The 23,495-nt window shown below is 30.9% G+C and overlaps 1 protein-coding gene across 3 annotated transcripts in view; it reads left to right on the top strand.

Moving 5' to 3' along the window:
* Positions 1–23,495, top strand: part of LOC148284824 (Krueppel-like factor 7) — a 325,790-nt gene that overhangs the window by 263,323 nt on the left and 38,972 nt on the right. The window contains exon 3 of one of the 3 annotated variants that reach the window (XM_088234225.1): positions 8,063–8,110. The exons of the other annotated variants lie outside the window; for them this stretch is intronic. Within the exon in view, the coding sequence (XP_088090351.1) occupies positions 8,102–8,110 (9 nt within the window). The 5' untranslated portion in view covers positions 8,063–8,101. The remainder of the gene's footprint in view (positions 1–8,062; positions 8,111–23,495) is intronic. 3 annotated transcript variants of the gene reach the window in all.

Genomic DNA, 23,495 nt, shown 5'->3' with positions numbered 1-23,495 from the left:
TTTGGAATGTAAAACTTTATATTTTGTGAAAAATATGTATTTATATCAAAAATAATTTTTGCGCCGTACATAACAACTATAACAGATCACTCCGATAATTACTCGATGAGTTTAATAGTCGGATTTGAAAGGAATTGATGGATTAAAATCTATGCACCTGTACGCAGCTCACCGTTTTATTATTTGAGTTCTACCGTATTTGTGAAATACGGTGAATAATCTCCATGAGTAAAAGCAAATATATTAACAAGTGTTTTACCATTTACCATGGCGCAATTTGAACGAACGAAAATATTTGCCATGGTTAAAACAAACGACCATATTTGACGCTAGCAAAATCACGTTTTTATATTACAGAACAATACTTTACTCTTTCAATATCGTATGTAAATTTACTAGGAACTTAGCAATGTTCAAAGTCCAAAGAGGTAAAATTCTATTCTAATCTATGCTTTAAGTGAAAGGTTTTGTTGATTAAAAAGTACGCAAGTACTTAAAAAAAATTAGTACTGTACGCCTATTGTTGTCTTATATTTATATTTAATGTTTTATACAGGGTGTTCTTTAAACCCTGACACATCCGAAACCACGATGATCAGCATGAGCAAGAAGACATATTGGCACATTAAAATATTTTTTTAGAACGAATAAAATTTACAAAAATAAAATATTTAAAAAAAACAAATGGTTGCTTATTTCTGCATGGGAGAAACGAGGAAGAGGAAGTCTGGTATACCGTCAACCACGCGGCGGCGCCCCCTCGCTTCTCTCCTGCAGAAGTACGCAACCATTTGTTTTTTTTAATATTTTCTTTTCAACAATTTGTTCGTTCTAAATATTTTTTTAATTATACTAATATGTCTTCTGCCCTTCTTCTGCCCATAATTATCATCGTGGTTTCAGATGTGACAGAGTTTAAAGAACACCTGTATATTGATTGATTTGGTGTTTATTTTGTAGAACTCCATATTTAAACTTATAATATTAGAAATCAAACACTGATTTGAGTCTACTGAACACCTGTGTACTTGATGCAAAGGGCACAGCATTAGAATAGTTCATTCTGTGTATCTCGACCGTGTGTAATGTAAGGGGATGAGTTACAAATTCAAGATGCGTTACCAATTAAAAGTTAACCGGATAACAATATTATATTATCCCTACTCAAAGGACCATATTATTCGCCATTAAACTAATGGTTCTTGGTTTTTAAAAAATATTTTTTTGTAAAATAAAACAGGTTACATGGTATTACAGTATCACCGATGAAATAGTTATGCGATGTAAGCTCTTAAAGATGTATTGCGGAAAACATCAACTTTGTGGTTATTCTTTATAATAAAATAAATACAAAAAGAACTTTGTTTTTAACTTCTTTTTTTTTCTACCGACCTGTTTCAAAGCTACATAAGCTTTTTTATCAAGGAATACTTATTAATTAATAATAAATATTTATTAAAATATCGTATCCATCTCTCTTCACACTTCCCATTATTAGAACAACACTGTAAAATTCTGTCGGTCTCGTGGTATAATGGTCAGCGCGTTCGCCTGCCATGCAAGAGGTTTCGGGTTCGATTACCGACATGGTTGATATGAAATATTAATTTACAAGGGTGTTTTTACACCAGAATATTTTATAGTCCCTGGATTGGTATCTGAAGCAGAAGACTGATCATCTTACATTCATGTAACAAAAATGATCAAGATACGCTGCGGTTGGTGTACCAATGCAGTGCTCTATGTACTATTAGGTAGGGAAAGGGAATAATGTTAAAGTTAAATAGAATAAAATTCATTAGTTAAGTAACCTTGATAAAGAAGCTTAAATAAAAATATGTACTTATTCAATTATAGAGAATCAAACTTATTTTTTTACATTTTTTTTTTACTTTTCTTAAAGATACCTGCGCCTGCGTAGACAAATGCGCTTTTTGGTCACTGTGGAATAGTCAAAATTAAAAAAAGGTTGATAGTTGAATAATACGAATACTTACTTTACTATGGTGTTTTATGTAGAATTATCTCAAAAGTGTAAATATTGAAATGTATAGTTTACTTAGCCATTTTTTTTTCAGTTTACATTTGAACATTCGGTCTGTGTCTGGGCAGATTAAGAATATAGTTATGTGTGTGTAATTGAATCAGAACCCTGGACGAGTATTTTCGACTCGATGGCAGCTCTCGGGTGAAAATTCTGAAAAATGAAATCAAGTGGAAAAAAGTAGATTTCTGGGAAGGTTGGCATGAAATACTTGTTTTTATAGGTGGTTTTAAACCGAAGTATTTTATTCTCCTTGGACAAGCACCTGAAGCGTAAGAACGATCACTTTAACTTCCTGTAACATAATTGAGATACGTTGCATTTTATTTAGCAATGTAGTGCCGGCTCAGTATTTGATGATGATAATTATATTTGATTGATTGATTGATTAAAATAAAATATCTCATTACGATGAATTCCACGTTTGTTACTCCCATACATACAATGTATATAGACATATACATATTTGTGTATGTCTATATTAAAAACTATTAAATGTTTGATATCCGCGAGTGTGATGTTTTGACCACCGTTTTACGGGAGAATATTTTGTCTTCGAGATTATTCTTTGATGGACAGACATAAGAGTATATCTGCAAAAGTGCAACTTTTCGGAAGAGCAAAAAATGTTATTATGAACCCAATTATTTAGCTACAGAACTCCTATTTTCAAAATGGGTTATTTTGAAAATAGGACTTCTTCTTTTTCTTTTCAACATCCGCTCCTAAATGGAGCATGTGGACATCACCAGTTGCCTCCAGGAGACCCTGTCGCCGGCAATTCGAGGTTGCGAGCTCTTTGTGCATGCTTCCATCGTCAGTTATGTGATTGGTTATTATTTACAGATAATTTCATGTCTGTCACAACATTTAAGTGATTTGTACAAATAACTGAAATATTCCAGATATTTATATTACTTGAACCATTAAAGATGGGACAAAAATGAGTCTATTTATACTTCTAGAACTAACTAATACTATTTGTACTACTCAATGAATGATAGAAATGAGTCTACTTATATTACTGAGACCATCTTGTACTATTTGTGTCAATGAAAATGATACAAATGTGCATACTTATTTTATTAAAACCAAAGTTTAATAAACACAAAGTTGTTTATTTATGTTTTAAGTAGTCATAGAAGTTTTCTGTTAATACCATTGATGCAGGCATCTACAAGTAAAATTTTCGCATATAAATCACAAAATGAACTAAAATGCAGTTATACTCTAATGTCTGTCCATAAAAAAAAATATTTTCAGGAATTTATTTTATTAAAATCGGTAAAATAAATAGTCAAAAAAGTAAAAAAAGGTACAGTAAATAGTCCTAAATGTATATTCCCTGTTAATTGTGATAAAAAATAATTTAACGTAGTTCAATTCTTTAAGCAGCTCATTTTTTTCACAATAATGCTATTATCTTGGTTTCATTTTTATATTTTATTTTATTTTATTTGGGAAATCAACAGTTCTACATACATATTTTTAGTAAACAAACAGATATATTGTATAAACTCAGAACTAATAACAGATTTCCACATAGTATACAAAGTTAGTAAAGAAAATATATTACATATCAAATAAATACATACAATTTTTACATATAAAAGTGTTATTTTCATGTACTCAATAATCAAAGATTTTTTATATATTTAATATAAGAACATTAAGTTACTGTAAATTAGGCGGGATAAGGACAAAAATGCTTGAAGAGAGGATAAGGAGGGGAGGGGAGATGTACATATTTATTATTCAAATGTCTACTAAGTTACATAATACATTTTTAGTGTAAATTTTAAATCTGACAGAGTGATGTTTGTGTAATCTTTATTTTTAATTTTTGTATTGTACATTGAAAAAGTCCTACGAAAAAAAGCATTTTTAACATACGATGTTTTACTTATTAGTGCATGAAATAGGTGGTACCGTCTACAAATCCTGGCTGGCACATGTATTGTTATTAAACCAAGCAGTTCTGTACAGTCAACCATTCCTGTCATTATTTTGTAAAGCAGTAGTTGGTCCGCACACACTCTGCGGTATTGTAGAGAAATGATTCCATGGAAGGTGGAGGCAGTGAGAGTAGATACATAAGAAATACCGGTTTTGTATTTAAGGTACTTTATAAATTTGTTTTGAATATTTTCTATTCTACTTATATTTATGGCATACTGGGAATTCCATATCTGAGAGGCGTATTCCAAATGGCTTCTGACAAATGTATAATGTAATGAAATAAGGGCCTTTGGATTATCAAAGTGTTAACTCATTCGAATTATGAAACCTAACATGCTCAATGCTTTGGAGGTAATTTTATTGATATGCGATTCAAAAAGTAGTTTTGAGTCTAAAACAATCCCAAGATCTTTAATTTATATTTAAAAACAGTTTATTCAGTTTATATGGCTCGCTATTTTCCGCTTAACTGCGTTCAATTGTTCTTTTCTAATATTTTTTTTTATTTTTACCCGCGTATTTTCTAATTTATGTTTATTTAAAAAAAATTGATGTTATTATTATTATTTGAATTTTTTAAGCATCATTTAATCTAATTGAAAAAAACACATAAAAAATAAGGTCCTTCATAGGCACAGGATTTTCCTGTCTAGTCGAGACCTGAAACAAAGAAAATCTGTACATTTTAAAACTGTGAAATACTTAAATAAATAAATATTGTTTTTGTCGGTTACGATGTTTGGCGATCATGACTCAATATGTGCAAGAACATGATATATACAAGCGTAAAAGTGAGTACGTACCAACGGACTTTGTAAAGTTAGGATGCTAATTTCTGAAGCTTGTTTGGCCATGTGTTCCCAGATTCCATCAGCTTAAGGGTAAATTCCACGAAATATTTAAGAAATCGTTTTATTCAGATAATTCCTCTTAGTACCTTTCTTCAAAGTCAGTAAACAATGTTGTTAGAAATATTAATATTGAACATTAAATCCATCCTGTAAAAATGATTTTAATATAAAAACAGATTTCTGTTTAAAAAATCTTATTTTTACCGTACAGTTTTTTACTGTTTGTTTTTTGTTATATCATCACACTTACTTGCCAAACATACTACTTTTCTCAGTGTATTATTATAAAACATGTATTTTTTCTAAGGTGGAGAAGGGGCTTGGTAAGCCGCTATTATTGTTGTATAACAACTCTATGCCAATGAACTACCATTGCGGAATTTATTTTCTTAGATAAAAACATCCATGGACCGAATGGTTTTTCGGGATCTATTGGGAAGTTGTCAAAAACATGAGAGTTTTCAAAAATCACACGATTTGACATTATTTAAAGCTCTTTAACAGACTTATAAATTATAAAATTAAATGTTTATTTGACATATGCTTGGCTGCATCAAAATGTGTCGTAACATTTGATTTGGCGAGAAGACTACCAGGAAAACGTCTCACGCCAGATGGTTGACGACAGCAAACAGGATATTACGTTTATATATTTAAACAGAAAATCCAATCAAAAAAATAATTGACTTAGCTGCATTTGCTGCTCAAGTTTATAGGCCTACGTGATTTACAATCGAGTAATAGTTCATGTAAAAATGGAACTCTCTGGTCTGTTAATTATTATGGCATAACACTCGCACAGCCTAAAATGTTAATGAATCGTTAAACGAGTGTGATTTTTAATGAATAAATAAATGATCAAATTTTTACTATGCCCATCACATGAATAATAGGCTTTTAAATCACGTCTGAAGAAACATCTCCTTTCTCTTCTTTAATCTCTTCTCCTTTCCTCTTTTCTCTTTCCTCTTTTTTCCCTTTTCTCTTTGAGTAACAGTTTTGATTTAAGGTAATTTATGAACAAATACGTTTATTTCTATTTTTATAAATCTTTAACTTTTTAATCTTTATTTTCTATTGAATATGATATGTTACTTGAATTATAAAAATAAAAATATAATTCTATTGGTTGGTGGGAAGAAATTTCCATATGGCAATAATCCCGCCAATGTACATATAACATTATGTACAAAAAGTTAAATAAATAAATAATCGATCTGGTCAATACGGAGAAATGCATATTTTGCCTATTACGAGAATCTTTTACTGTCAATGATAACCAATAACGGCTGCAATATAAGAGAACATAGTTACAGAAGGATCATAAAATCTCGTTCTTCAGAATTAATAATAGCATTTTTCATTCCTAAATTAAACTTTAAAATCGATAATTTTCATAATTTGATTGATTGGCATGACCCAGACCTTGTTTTTTTTATTTTTTTTATTTAAATCTTAAAATAGGGCACACATATCATACATATTGTTATGTGTGTTCTAATAATAACATTACAAATATATTTAATTTACAAATTGTTTATCACATATGTCTTGACCATTATTTTAAATTTTGATATGTTTTTTTCTTCATAAATATTTTTTTTCATTTCGTAATACTTTTTAATTGCTTTAAATAAAATTGAATTTTGTGACTTTGCCTTTTTCCTAAATGGAAGTCTAATTTTGTTCTTTTCTCTAGTATTGTGATTGTGTTCATGCTGGTTCCGATCAATTTTTTTCCAAAATTCTGTTTTTTTATTAGAGTTTATAATTTTATGAACAAATATCATTGTTTTGACAGGACCAGACAGGATAACTTACAAGTGTGAAGGTGTTGGTATTTTTGAAGTTTCCCCGCCACACACAATCAGTAGAAAGATGTTTCAGTTATATTTTTTTTTATTATTACTTATTTTTTTTAAAATGTCACATATGAACATTTAATTTTATTTCTAGTTTCAGCATTTTCTTTGGGAAAAACATTTTGAATATATTTAAAATAAAATACCCACGAACAGACTATGCCTTTGTGGGATTTCTTGTTTACAATTCTTATTATTGATATGTATTTCATAGCTATGATTTTTTTTTAAATACTCATTTACCTCTTATATATATTGTAAAAGAAAAAGAAAAAAAAAGAAAAATAAAAACATTTTGTATATACTCGTGTATATATATATATATATATATAGATTACACACGAGTTTAATATTATAACACAACTAGTTTCAGGTATTCTGATTACCCATCATGAGGTGTAATTATTACCTAAACCAAAGTGCAGAATAGTGATTCGGTCCTGAAAGGGTGGGAATAGAGAAGGTATGGCCGGGTGCGGCTCAGGCGGTAAGACATTGGTAGGGAGGGAGGGGTTAAGCGTGGTCAGTTTTCTATTTATTGGCAATATTGAAAGCAGAGGTGAAGAATTTTAGAATACAATATTATTAATCAAAGTTTTGTCAAAAACATTTTTTTTTGGTTTTCCATTATATATTTTTTAAATAATTTATTAGCATACTTTTATATGTAACAAAATGCAAAAGTTTAATTTTATCTGAATAATATAAGAATTGATTCTAAGATTTAATCTCAAGGAAGAGGCCTTTGCAGGTTGCAGGCGACTGTTGCGAGACATTGCATTAATTTACTTATTATTAATCAAAATATTTAAGGTGCACACATATCGCTATGTGTTGTTTATATGGTGATATGGAATTCATAATTAACGCTATAATTTGTATTTTTGTATTTGTCAATACATAATAATATGTATGCGTTCGCTTAACATTATTCCCTTCTAAACACCGCTTTCAATATCATGGCGCTTGGGATTCGTTACTATTTTACGTAATATATGTACTTTGGTAATAAATATATCTTATGATAACGAAAACTATTGTGTGACTGTTATATTTACTTTACAAAAAATACCGCTTATCCTTGTTACAATTTTATTCGAAATAATATCCATTAGAAAAGTCTAGAAAAATTGATTAATTAGATGCGTGGTTTTCCCGATTTTTATCTGTGTCTTGTAAAACTATCATCTGAAGAATTCACCATAAAAATCTGTTTTAAAACGTGTCTTTGCGAAATAAATGCTTAATAAAATATAGTTTATATGTATTACGTAGTCGTATTTCACCAGACAATCCATTGGAAAATACGTTATTTTGACTAACATATTTTCTCTCTTTTGTTCTAGGTATGTCACTGACGGGCGAAGGGGAGTTTTTTTTCTTTTATGCTATGGGTAAGCGTAATATTTTAATATACAAAACTATTCTGCGGCGAAGCGGCTAATGCTTTTTTAAATTTATTTATTTTATTATATAAGATAATTTAACAAAGATGCACATTTTAAAAACATACAATTTGTAGATAGATTTCCAGATGAATATATTTTTTTAATTATAGAATTACACAACAATGATAAAATAACAATTAGCATTCGACATTTGATTGTGTTGGACAAATATTTCTTGTACAAAATAAGTTAAAAACGTGTACCTATAGAAAATTGTAAATTTAAATTAATTTCCAAGATATTGTAATGTCTATCGTGCTCTTTCGGCAGTACATGCGGACCAAAGGGGTATATTGTATTTCTTAAAAAAGGAGGCAGTTTGAACACATCCCGATGTCTGAAATTTCTAAATGTAGCCATTAAAAACGTTTCACATGTCACAACATAAGCATGTCAATCACCTGCTGCACGATAGTAAAGTGTTCAGTCTGACGCTTTCGGTGCCAGTTTAGCGACACTTAAATATTACTGTGTAAACCAACAATTTTTAACCAATTTTTCATGTTGCTTTTACCAGGAATCGAACCCGGGACCTCTAGCATGATTGGTGAACGGTCAACTACTGCACTATGAAAAACTTGTAGGATTTTATACATGTGGATGAAGCATAAAAGCTCCTACCCTGTACGAGGTGACAGTAGAAAACGATGGTATTCTTTGATGTATGTTTATTACATGTTATATAAACAGAATAACAGAAAGGGTAATCGCATGCATGTTTTACGTTGAGTCAATGAGCAATAAAAATGGACTACATTTTGGAACTATCTGAGGCTGTCCGAACTAACTAAAGTTACTACCACGTATATAAATATATTTATTGTCCATTGTTTATTTTACTTCCTAGTGGTATTTTGAGGTCGTGAACTAATTCCGCGTTTTTCAGCGATTTTCCTTTGTAGTTTGTTGTTAGTCAATTGAATGTTTTGATAGTAAATTGTTTACATATAAATTCTTTTTCTGCACTGTCAGATAACAGTGGGTATTCTTTTGTTGGGTGAACTTGCTGACCCACAAAATTAAACATACTTAAACTTATGGATATGTGGTAAAAATAAATAATGCCAAAAATAAAGAAAGTAAAACTTTCATTTTAATTTACCGTTGTTAGATTCCTTGGCATGGTTGTCTTGTTTTGTATTACGAAAAAAAATCGGGATTTACTGGACTGACCTCTAAAGTGTGAAAGCGTTATAATCATCTAAATCAATGACGCGCGCAATAAGATCTAACTTAAGTAATTATGTAACTCAGAAGAGAAGAGTCCGGCTGCGGAGCACAAGCTTCCCCGAATATAAAACCTCTTCATTGTGCAAGGAAAGCCTCTCCATATTGGGAAAACCGGTAGGGTACGTGAGAGATTGCTTTCTCGTCTGGCTTTACGCACATATGGCGTAAACTGTGTACCATGGCTCCTTACTATGCTTTGGGACAATTTGCACGCACACATATGCTCGCAATCGTTAATTAATTCTCTTCGATGGAAATGCTTTCGGTACATTAGGGATAAAAAATATATTCATTTTATATTTAATTTTGAAATAGTACACACATAAACATATTTTTATGTAGGCTTTTATAATAACTATAATAAATTAGAATTATTCTGTATACATATATATTTACAGGCAGGATTTCACTCCCTGGTGATTAAATAAGATCTAAATCTACTGCAATAAAGATGGAAAATATTTTTGAAAAAGGAATATGGAAGTCTATGAATTAACAGAGTATTGTTGATTTAGATAGTTGGTATAAAAGAAGTATATAAATTGAATATATTTTCAAGCGTTGCTTAGTAAGTTAAATAATTCAGCCAGATGAATCTCACCCGCATCGAAAAAGGACGAGTTCAGAAAAAAAAATATGTTTAAACATAGACAGAATAGTGATTGCATAAATTTACATTGCATATTTAGTACCAGGGAGGAAGAAATTTGACAAGAAACATTTTATTAATATTTATTTAAAGCATTCACTTTGTCGTCAAAATTTGAGCAAATGTTTGTAAATATGCACCAACTTTTCTATGTATACCAGTTTCGTCAGGACACAAATTTTAATAAACGCCTTCAACATAGTACTTGCACAAGAATAAAAAACCATCTTGCTGATAGAACACGTGCTATTAGAAGCTAATACCAACTTGAAATGTGTATAGTGGGATTTTTATGCTAGTGTATAGTGTTCTGCCGACGAAACGAGTACATACCGAAACCAGTAGACATAGAAAAGTCTATAAGTGGTTATTTACAAATATTCACTAACATTCATCGAACGTTATGACATTCACAAAACAAAAACTTTACACGCTGTGCACTTAGATAGCCTTTGTTTTCTGCTCTTTACAAATTAATTTCGTAATTACGAAAACTAACCTAACCTAACCTTCCAGTATCAGACAAATAGCGCTTTAAGACCGCAATATTGATGAACCGAGAAACCAAGTGATTCTGTTGGAAGAAAAATACATCAACATGTTTTATGAAACATAAAAATAATCACTTTTCAGTCCACTCCTTCGTTTTGAGTCAATACTGCCCCTTCATTGATTTGGCGGCTTTTGCAGACAAATGAATATTTAAAGTGAAAAATATAATGAATTGTTTTCAATTTGTCTTGGGGGTAAGTTTTCTCGCGGTTTTTCGATGGAAAATGCCCCACACAAAGTTCCTCATAATAATTAAAATATTTGTGAAATATTGAACATAAATCACGTTTTATGTTTTTTGTAATATTGGTGTAGAAATAAATATTTTGAAGTGTACAATGATAGCAAAATAAATAAAACTTCATTTCAGAAGACTTTGTGTCTATACGACGAACAATGTTATTTTTTTACTAAGTAACATAAGTAGTACAATTATGTATTTTTTTTATGACCTCTCGGTAATTTCTACGTGTAAGAGACTTGACTTCTACAGTATGTATAAAAATAAAAGCCTGACCTATTGTGGCATTTATTAGTTCTTTTATAATAAAAAAAACTATGTGTGTATACTGTTGATAACGTATGTGTCAACATAGTCTTAACAAACTCTCAAATAATATACTGCGCCAAAATATTAGAAACGCCGAAAAGAAGTTTGATGAATTTTCTCTACCTCTTCATAATCTCAATACAAACTTTGACAGTATTATTTTAACCGAAAGTTGGCTACACTCTTCATATGAAACAAAAATAATCCACGGGTACGATGCTATCACCTCCTCAAAATATTTATCAACATGACGGAATATGCTAATGAATCACTTAATGCGTCTGTGACTGAAGTAAACATTGTTGAAACCAATTGTTTGCAAATATCCCTAAATTCTGAAATAACTATACTAGCAATATATGGACCACCTTGCTATGCAAACAAAGCACCCTTTTTATAATTTCTCGAGCAGATTCTAGAAGAAAACAAACATTAAAAACAAATTATCTTAGCCGGAGATATCAACAAAAATATTCTAAGCGGAAAATCTGTTGTAATTGAATACACTAATCTTCTAATGCACTGGATTTATACAATTAATTAATGTACCAACAAGAGTGACACAGGAAGCGGAAGCTTGTATCGACCACATATTTGCTAAAACAATTAACCCCACCGTATCTGCTGCGCTTCGCACCCCTATTACTGATCATTACACCACTGCAGTTGGAATTAAAACCACAGTTTTCTACCCAAAAAAGTCGATAACTCATCAAACTACAATTTTTTAGTTTCATAAATTTTGTAATATTATCGTATTTATCTATTTTATTCAATTTTGAATGATTTTCTTTTTACATCTCTAGTAAAATATATGCTTTATTTTGTATAAAAAGAAAAAAAATGCCGTCTACCTCAGAACAGGTGTTGACAATACCTAGCGAGAATAGACAATGCCTAATATTTTTGTTAATATTTTAATTTTGCTTATTTGTATATGTTTGACCTTCTTCAGTGTTTTGCAAACAGAATATAATAATATGAATTAATAATCGCCGATTGTCGGAACTGAACTGAATTCATATCAAAAATTTATTTCATGCTTTACGCAAATTGCAACATGCTTTACGCAGATAACGAAAATCATAAGTATAGTCTAAGCTTTACAGAGTTGAACAGCTTTACAGGGTCTGACTTTTCTTCATACAAACGTATTATCGGATGCTCTCCCGGGATCATGGCGCTAGAGCAGAGATTTTTTTTCGCAATCCAGATATTTACTATTAGCGTGTTTTTATACTTTTGATAAATTGTTTTTTTTACGGAAGCTGGGACCATCCGGAAACCTAATAAAGCCCCTAGTTTTATCTGCCGTCTTCGGACGTATGGTATTAAATAAGATATATAATTTTGAAAGACGGTAAGGGTATACAGAAAAAAATATTTTGATCCTCTTTTAAAAAAAAAACGAAATCGGTTCAGTTTTGAGGTGCGAAAAATGGAACAACAAAACGTCGATATTTTATTTTATTTTATTTTATTTGGGAAATCAACAGTTCTACATACATATTAATAGTAAACAAACAGTTATAGTGTAGAAACTCAGAACTAATAACAGATTTCCACATAGTATACAAAGTTAGTAAAGAAAATATATTACATATCAAATAAATACATAAAATTTATACATATAAAAATGTTATTTTCATGTACTCAATAATCAAAGATTTTTTTATATTTATTTTAAGAACATTAAGTTACTGTAAATTGGGCGAGATTAGGACAAGAATGCTTGAAGAGAGGATAAGGAGGGGAGGGGAGATGTACATATTTATTATTATAATGTCTACTCAGTTACATAATGCATTTTTAGTGTAAATTTTAAATCTGATAGAGTGATGTTTGTGCAATCTATGTTTAAAATTATGCAGTCAGTTACCTCACTACCCCTTTCAAATACCATAACTTTTGACTTACTTTCGTTCATCGCCAATTCGCTCTCCAGGCATACATCATACATTCTAGAGACTGTTTGCTGTAGTATATTACTATACATAATCAGTCCGATGCGATAGGCAGTTGTTTTTTTTGCAAAATATCGGGCAGGCGTCTGCGAAAGAGTGACCGAAAAACTATGTCCAAATACCTTTTCATCAAATTTCTTTAAAACCACATATCCTCTTAAACTTGCACTGTATAGACAGGAATATTGCAATGCATCGGGCTCTTAACTATATTGTTTTTTTTAAGATTTGAATCCATCTCCAATTTGTTTCAGTGAGTGATAGTATAATATTATATAAACCCATACATTTTGAAAAAACTCCACGTCTGTGTATCTGAAATACAACTTAATAAGTTTAAGTTTTAATTATTATTGCACACAAGTTCTTTGTTTTCCTGTGCATGTGCCTTATTTTCCGTTAGGTATATTATTATACGAGTATTATTACATATTTTTTGACAACCAATCCGTAGTATTGTGGTAAGCCCATTTTTATATTTAAAGTAAATATTTTTATTTCCGTAGATGCATTTTGCTCAATTTTGTTACAAAATTTCGTTATACTGACAATATTACTTTTATGTAATTAACTAACAAATTAGAAATTTGTGTACTGACGCCCCGTAGTTAATTCATCTTTAAATGCAGTTTTCGGTTAAGGAAACATTTACGTATTTTCAAAGTAGGTGCACAATAATTAACAGGAATATTTGTGCAAAACAATAGATTCCTACAAAATTGAAATTTATATTCTGGCAGATGCCAACTCGGAAGACCTTTAAATGATGGGAAAATACTTGGAAACTCACGTCGTAGGAGCGAGGCAGACATAGAAACTCAAACTTAATTCAATTGGTCAAATTACGTATTTATCATTATAACCTTGCATATATGGTATTGTGTATTTTTTCTGTATCCAGATAATGAAAAATACAGCGCTGTATGCGAAATAGAACCAGAACCCTGGATGTATGTTTTCGACGCCATGGCTGCTCTCAAGTAAAAATTCTGATAATGAAAATCTAGTAGATATATGTTCGTCTTAATTTGAATTGGTTGGCGCACTCGCCTGCCATTCTTGAGGTCTTGGGTTCGATTCCCGGCAACATGAAATAGTGGTTTTTAAGGTTTTGTAAACTGCAATATTTCATTGTTCCTGGACTTGTACCTGAAGCCTAAGACTGATCAACTTAACATCATGTAACTGATGTTTGAAGAACAATGTGTTTGGTTCGCCAATGCAGCGCCCTATGCACCTCTAGATGTGGAAAGAAGAATGATGTATGGCACTAAATTTGAAGTTAGTCAAAAGGTAAAGAATCTTGCTAATTAATTTGTTACATCAAGATAAATTGATCAAATTTTGCTTTAAAAAAACACGTAAATAATTTCAATCTCGTCAGAAATTAAAACTGGAGCTTGATGAGTGGTATCTAAACGTTTGTATCACCAAACCACGAGCGAAATTTTTTTACTATACCATTTAATAAATGGCATCACCAAATTCATCCTTTATATATTTTTATTAATTAATATAGTTACATAAATGAAACACGTTTTTTTTTCTAAAACAGTCTACTTTAATATATTTAGTTAATGTTATAACTGTAACTTTCCAAAAAAGACACTAGTTTTTGTGCTTGGAAAGTGACTTACACTGTTATAGTTATTTAGTAATTTGCAGTTATATAATATCGAATATATTTACCTGAGAAAAAAAAATACAGTTCGAAATAAAAAGAAAAATAGAAAATTATAACAAATACTTATTAAAATAGAATGCTGTTTTCACCTACCGATATTAAAATATCATACAAAATGGGGTTGTTCGTTGGTTTAAAAAAAAAAAACATTTGTCTATAGACTATTAAACTAAACCAATTAAAAAAAATATTACGTATTGTATTATCAGCGATACGATTTTGTAAAGTTTTGTAGTTTTAAAATTACTCCACGTGTGACTAACAAGTTCTCTTTAATGTGTTCTGATTATTGGTGAGTTAGCTTCCCGTAAACCAGAAATCTATTGATTGATTCGGAAAAAAACTAGTGACGTCGTTCAACGTATAACCGGACAGTGGAGTTGCCAAGGAAAACAGGAATATAAGTTGTCTGCTTTCGGCAAACGAAGGTATATTTTTAAAAATAAACAAATCCCAGAATGCTTGAAAAGACAAGCCTATGAATCGTGTATATTGCCGGTGACGACATACGGACTAGAAATTATGTTTGCGACCTAAAAAGATGGACAGAAACAAAAATGCACGCAACCATCCATGGAAAAACAGATGATCGGTGTCTAAGAGACAGAATAAGGAATGAAGAAATAAGGCGCTGAACCTGAGTCAAAGATATCATGGATCGTTCAAAAAAATTTAAATGGCAGTAGGCAGGACGCTTATTGAGGCAAAACGATGGCCGGTGGACACCCAGAATAATAAAGTGGAGACTATGAGCAAACAAAAGAAATATTGGAAGGCCACAAAACTGGTGGGTCGATAACGTTGCCCCGATAGCCGGTAAACATGGATGATAGGAAGGAATGGAGACGTTTGGAAGATACGTCATTCAAAGTAGTTAATTTTTATAACTTGTTCCGTGGATTTTCAGCGTTCAATTTAATACTCTAATTTTTACCTCGCGTAAGAAAAAAATTTTTACCATCATAAAATTACTATAAAATATTAGAATAAAATCATGAAAACGTATATTTTAAAAAAAATCGTATCTGGTTACTTTTTTCTCATTTCTGGATAATCTCTCACGTTTTAATGGCGGTTATACAATTATAGAGCTACAAAGCGCTAGAATTATACTGCACTTCACTGTATTCTTCAGACTCACAAATGTTTTATGGTTTACGTACGTCCGCCAAGAATTCCCAGAAGCCAATCCTTAAATACATTTACAGTAATTAACATAAAGGATTCTGTTTATTACTAGATTCGGAGCTTACAGTGTCAAACTTACAGTGTCAAACGTGACATTTAAATGGAGTGATCTAATTAATCAATTAACCAATTGACAAGCGTTTGTTTGCACTGACGATTAGAGTAAATAACGGGTAGGTTATTTACCTAACGTAATCATGCCATTGAATATCTACTATCAGATTTATTAATCAGCTCGAAGAAGATTTGAATTATAATAATAACAACGTTCTGTTTAGATTTTTCCGATTTATTTATATTGCTGCTATTGCTGGTGCACCAGTCTGACGATGTCGTTCACGACGAAACTCGGTCACTGGTCAAAATTATAAATTAGAAACAATTTAATACAGTTATTTATATTCGTATACAACAACAGAGATAAAGAACATTTTATAGAAGGGAATATTAAAGTGTACGCATTTACAGGGTTTACGACCTGTCTTGCGGATGCGAGTTAAATTCTGACTAAATTATTTCACCTACGTACTAGGTAACACCCAAAAATACTTATACTTTTTAGACCATCTAGAGGCCGACTGCATGTTAAAAATAATCTATGAAGCCAAGGATTCACCAATTGGTTTGTATGGATGGGTGCGCGTGAATTGATTTGAGGTTAAATGAGAAAGATGGATTACAATTGTAGTTAAGTATTTATTTAGCAGATACACACGAGTTACATCCTTACAATTTTGTACAGAAGAAATTTACAATAGCGAACATTGGCGAGGAGCTGGTGGACGGGTGACACGAAATGACGAGATGAAATGTGCATATTATTTCGATGCACGACGTTTGATTACTTGTCTGAGCTGACGTTGCGTCGGGTTACGCGTTGCGGGCCAGAACGGTGTTCGGCCCTGTCAACTTTACGGCTTGATGGCGATGACCTCCGCAGGTTAGTAAATTAATCGTTTATTTAATTTACTAGAGAGTGGTTCAGAATAGCACCCCAGGGCCGCGATTATGAACGGCCATCTTTATCGGTTTATACTGAGACGGTATAAACTAATATTGATATTTATGTACAAAAGTGCGTATATTTGTATAAAAATTCAAAGAGTTTTCGTCGGCAATCGGTAATTTAACATGTTTAGAAAAAAAATATTTAAACATATTCTATTTTTCATACCGAAAACTTAATTTTACTTTCTAGATAAAATTGACGATACATTTTAACTTGCCATCAGAATACGTACCCGGGACTCCATTTTTAACGACTCATTTTACTTCCTGCGACAAACACTACAATGAATGTTTAAAACTATGTAAGTAAATTACACACTTTCGGTGTGAAATAAAATTATTAGATTTTGTATTGCCATTACCACTCATCAAGTTCTTGGTTCGAATTCTGACTTCATTGCGTTTCTAGATATTATTTTCTGGTATTCATCTAAGGCACAATATTGACTGTCTTAACTTCGTGTCGCAAACAACTCTGTATTTCGCAAGTTAACAAGTCCGTCCGTTACATACAACTAAAGGTTCCTAGTTATCATAAATAATACAATGTCCAAAACATGAAACTTTATTTTCTGGCCTTTTTCATTAAAACATCGTATTTTTCCTATTACTATTCAAATGAAATTCCTAGGTAATATTTCTTTTAAATATTAGAATGCCCGTAAAATGAGCCAAAATTTTACTCATTTCATTACTTATAAATAAATTCGTTTTATTTGACTCTTCAATCTAATTTAACGAACAGAGAAGAGTATTTTTTTGCTTTTGCTTTGCTTGGTAATCAAAGTAAACTTTCTAGGAATTTACGTGTCAACAGTGCATAGGGTAAAGCTTGCAAAATCTAAGCAAAATTCAACCATTTGCTTAATCTGTTAAACTATGTAACGAGTGCTGAGTTAAGCGCGTTATCAACGAACCTAGGTAAGTTAACTAATATTGACTAACTACTAAAATTTAAGCATTATTCGTGAGGACTAGTTTTGAATTCACTAAATAGTTAATAGGTGAACTTTATGTGGCGTTTTCACACTATAAAACAGTACTGTGTTTATTTATTGACACCACGAAAGTATTCTTATAGGTCTACGTAGTAAATGCTGAAGACATTTTCGTAACATATTTGTAACATATTCCAAAACGGAAAAAAAAACATACCTATTTTAACAACTTACAACAGAGACGGTGAACATTTTAAAGAAAGAAATATGGAAGTCTAGGCATTAACAGGGCTTATGACCTGTCATTGCCTGGCTTAAGTGGCTTTTACACACTCTGCAACATACCTATTTTTATGATTACCAAATTACTAAATGTCAATACTTTTCAATTTTATTCCAGTTACCACTAAAAATATACAAAACATTTGAATTAAACTAAAAAGGAACTTATTGATAACAGTAACCTTGAAAACCTTCGCACCTATTTTTTTTTCTGGGTTAAAAAACAATTTTGGGAAGCAAATACATATTTTACAGTTCTGTAGAAATAAACCAAAATGAAAATTTATCGAATTTAAATTATTTTAATGTTAACAGCATTGGTTTTATGTTCAATATGTTTATAAATAAGTTAGTGATTCATATCATTAATTGTAATCCTTTAAACTTATTGATTTCACAGACATGTTAAAGTCTAAGCTAAACCGAGTTGCACAGTTTAAATCCGGGGTCCTGGAACACATCGTACCCACCAAAAATCATTTACAAACATTATTGTCTTTATGAGATTTGTAAATGCTAAAAAAAAATCCAACCTCTGCTATGACTGTCTTTTAGAAAGTTTCAAAGTAAATTTTAAAAGCTGAAACTTTAAGTTAGCTAACTTAATAAATGTGCCACCTCGTATGTTTTATTTCGCATATGTTTTATTTCGTTTAGTACTTAAAAACTTAAACAGATTACATCCAATAAAATATTACGTGCAGCAGTGCGTGCATTTTATTTTTATCTTTAAATTCTATTTTAATGTAATTTTAATTCTCTGTATTTTTAAAATTATTTTAGTATGTGAGTTTGAAATAGTTCAATGGATTTATGGACATTCAAATTATATTTTGTTAAAAGACTTCATTTTTACTCGACTATTGTGTGACATAGTAATGTGGTTTAACTTTCAAATTCATTAAAATACACAACAAAATAGTAGAACTGTATCAATTGTAAGAAACCGGACACTTTATTAAAGTAATGACCATGTATTTTGTTTTGATGATTGTCATTCGGCAAAATATTATGATTATATTACCTCCTCTCTCTGTTCACAAGGCATCTAGTTTAAGATCTCAAGTTGTCTAACTACCACATAAATTTTATAAAAGCTGTTTATTCGCTCTTCTGTGATAAATAAGTTAAAAGCTCGGCAAAACGTTCAAATTCGTTTTGCATCTAACTTAAAGTACTGGGTTTCACATAAAAAAAACGGAAAAAACGGGATTTGCACAGCAGCACTTCTCTCGGTGAAAAGCTGTTTAATAGCTTGAATCCAATTACAAAGTTTACTGATAGTTTTTTTAGAATTAGAAACCCCGAGGTAATTGGATTATGAAAAAAAAAGATTTTCATAGTTTTCAGGAAATGTTGAGTGAAATAATTGGTAACATAACATCCCACTACTTCATATACGAATAAAACGTTTTTTTAGGCCAAGTCAAAAAAAATATTTAGATTTCATAAGTTTTGCAGAACTTTTCATTCTCTGAATTATATAAAATGATTTGTTTATTGCGCCGCAGTTTAAAAAAACAAGCAGAAGAAAAATTGTTCGATTGGACGATTTAATAATTTTGAACGTGTTTGGACCTGGTGACAAGGGAGAATAATAAATGAGACACGAAACGTCTTTATTGCTTATGATATTGTCAAAATGGAAACAAAGTCCATGTTCAAGTTACGGAATTTAATGAAATTAATTTAAGAATACCATTTTCTGTTTCATCACAATAATTGTATCATATTTCAAACATCTGATTATTTGTTATCATTAAAACACTTTAATGTCATTACAATAGAATAAAATTATATGAAAACAAAAGACCTTTTCGCGGGTAGGCAGAGGAGGTAGTACGCTGTCACCACTCCACTCTTATCAAGACTCTACTTCATCTATATCTATGCATTTTTCATTCACGCAAGTTAATTATTCCAAAACCGACGTGACGCCGGCGTTCGTAACGTCCATTTTCTGTCGACACATTTTTTTCAGATGCTCAGCATCGATTATATCCGCAGTATATTTTACGATTACATAATTCTCTAATATTACGGCGTAGATAGCGCTTGTTATGACTTGTATTTTATTATAATATTCTAAGCTCGGGGGTTCATTCTAAGAAAGTCAATTCCACTAGATTGAGGTATATCAATATCCTCTTCCGATAAACTCTGCGACCAGATGTCGATGATGCAGTTAAAATAAAAGATTCAGTTGGAGGTTTTCAAGTCACTGTAAAAAGGCTAAATAGGTATTCCGCATACATGGGTTCAAAAAACAATATTGCAAAAAACCCTATGTACTGCGTAACACTTTGTCCCTTGATGCTCAAAGCCCCCCGACTGCTCAAACCAAGTCACCGGAAGGGTCGAGAGTTTCAAATGCCTCGAAGTGTAAATTACACAAAATAGCAGCTTTCAGAAAGAGCTGGGATTGCTGTTAAAATAGCAGCCGCCGCATTCAATAGTGCGAAGGCAGTCTGGAACTCACTAGAGATTAAAACAACAAAATACTGAATTTCGAGAATAGGTATCTCAGAAAAATCTTGGGTGCTTTAATCCTTGAAGAATTGATAAAAAAGAGAACGGACGCACAAAACTCATCATCAATCATCAAGCGGAGGCGATAAGGTTAGCTCGGCCGTTTACTGCGGACGCCTTCTGAGATCCTTGCCTAATGTACAGGGTATCAGGTTCTCGACGCCCTAGACGTCCGCTGCTGACTGTTCATCGACAGTTCATGTCAGAACTACGGAACGCGAACCTGTCTTGGGGGGATGCAAAGGAGCTGGCAGCCGACAGATCAGCCGGGGGCTTGGAATAGAATTATGATGAATCTCAGGTCAGATTTCTCGAAGTGGAGAAAAATTGTTACTGTTCCTCAAAATGTGCTAGTGAATATAAATAAATTACTACTGGAGTTCCTAGTATTCTCATGAGAAGGGAAACGACATGGATGACAATAAAGCTTAGAATCAGTCCCTTGTGTTTCTTTGGTAGACAATGTATTTATTTACATACGTTAACTCCATACCAAAGATAAATTCTACACAGTTGCATTACCATATCGACTTACATTACACTCGCACGTTTCAAACGAAACGCCATGTTTTGGAATATTTTTTCTCGATGAATAACGTGATCAAGAAAAAAATATTAATTTATATCCCTTTTGTTTGCCAATAGGTTTATCACTGATGATTTGAGTGTTTTTTTGCGTTAAATATATTTATTACGTTTTTGAGTTAATTAAATATAAATAAACGCTTTTGATAAGGTAATATTATTTAATGTTCACTTGAGAAAAAATGTATCAAATAATTTATGAATATATAGCTTTCACTAAATAGGGTAACAAAAATAGCGATAGTTATATGTAGATAACAAATACTGTATTCAATAATATCATATCCGTGCCTTATTTTACCGTAATATCAAATCGGCAATATCGATCAGATGGCAGAAGAGACAATCTGCAATTTTCAAAAATGTTCAGAAAAGTTTATGTAAGACTCAATTTCAAGAATTTAATCCTCAAACTAAAATATGTAAGTATTACTTTTTAATAAGAAATTAGCATTCTAATTGATGCAGTTTGTTTGTACTGAAATATTTATTTGAAACTTTTGAAATCTAAAATCAAGAAAAATATTACAGATGTTCCCTTCTGCCATCTGATTACCGAAACATTATTCAATTTAAAAAAATACAGAGGAGTCAAATAATACCTGGTTACTTTAATATTTTGAGGATTATTGACATTGTGGTAAAGTAAATTATACAAAAATAAAACACATATGAATATTATTTATTTCAAACACGTATAATTAAATAGAAAATGGCATTTCAATTCGAGGGCAATTGCCTTCCTTGCCTTCACTCTCCGTGACGAGACGTTGCGCTGAGCAGAAAAATGTCAGCGTGTGTGGTGAGAAAATGCTTTAATTATACTGTTACTCTAAATTAAACTGATATTATCTGTGTACGATATTTCGTTCCGTTCGAAAACACAATCCAATCTATTCAATAAGTAACATTTTGAATTTATTATAGAAATAAAAAGCGAGTGAGTCCACAAATTTGAAATATCCAGTTAGCGGTTTCACTGATGAAACCGGTCACTGGATATTCCAAATTTATGGATTAAAGTATCACTCGTCTTGTATTTATATAATAAATAACAATGAACTTCCATCAAGAATTTTCACTAACGAACTTAAATGTTTTAACATTTTTGAAGTAATTTTTTAAGTAAAAACAAAAATAATATGCAGTGCCGTTGCTACGGAAATTAGTTGTACAAAAATATTATGAAATGTGTATTGTATTTATTTATTTTATTTTATAAATTTATTGCATAATATAAGTGCACATATTCAATAACAGGGAATCTATATAAAACTAGTGAATACCCAGTTCTATACTTATATAATAATAACAAAAAAAAAACTACATTTTGATAATTGCCCAGCTAATCAAATGTATGAAATTAAAAATCGTTATTATACAAATATGAAGTAAATATATATGCCAAAAATACATGTTACTTAAACGTAAATAATATAGTATAATGTACAATAAAAAACAAATATAAAGTAATGTAATACATAAGGATATAAATAATATGTGTACTAATTATATAAAGTACTACGTTTACTGATCTACATATATTTTTCAAAAAAATCTCTCGCTACACCATTTATAAATGTATGTGTTTATCTTCATCACATAGATGTTTTCATGTGCATCGTGATTTGCTGCGCCTTTTTATTTTAAATAAGGAAGTTCAGTGATACGGAAAATTGGATATAATTTTTTTTTCTTAAACGTGGTAAAAGTAACAGCATTTAATTGTGCTGTGAAGTTTCTCTAAAGATATCACACGTGGTTTAATATTGAAAAATTGCTAAACTTTAAAACATCATAGAGTTGATAATACGATCAATTAAAATGTGAAAATTTTACTTAGTTTAAAAGTCTATTTAAAAAAATAAAAAAGTCACTGAACATCCTTATTGTCCAAATAAGAGACGCGGTTCGAAGGAAATAAATAACTTGTGTATTTGATATACGTCAGTGCCGATTGTATATTTTACATTTATTTATTTCTTTGATATATCACAATAATATTTTATGCAATTGAATTAACAATGTATTGCTCACTGGAAAAACCCGTGTTTATAAGTTCATTTATTTATTTTTAACACAAATAATAGTTTTCGAATATACTTTTTTCATAAATATACTATACATTAAATATTTAATTTTAAATTTAAATAGAGTATTGCAAATGTCAAC

Source organism: Micrasema longulum, unplaced genomic scaffold, assembly GCF_059751315.1.
Source record: "Micrasema longulum isolate JH-2025_06_02 unplaced genomic scaffold, ASM5975131v1 h1tg000086l, whole genome shotgun sequence".
Lineage (NCBI taxonomy): Eukaryota > Metazoa > Arthropoda > Insecta > Trichoptera > Brachycentridae > Micrasema > Micrasema longulum.
This window is presented reverse-complemented; position numbering and strand designations above follow the sequence as displayed.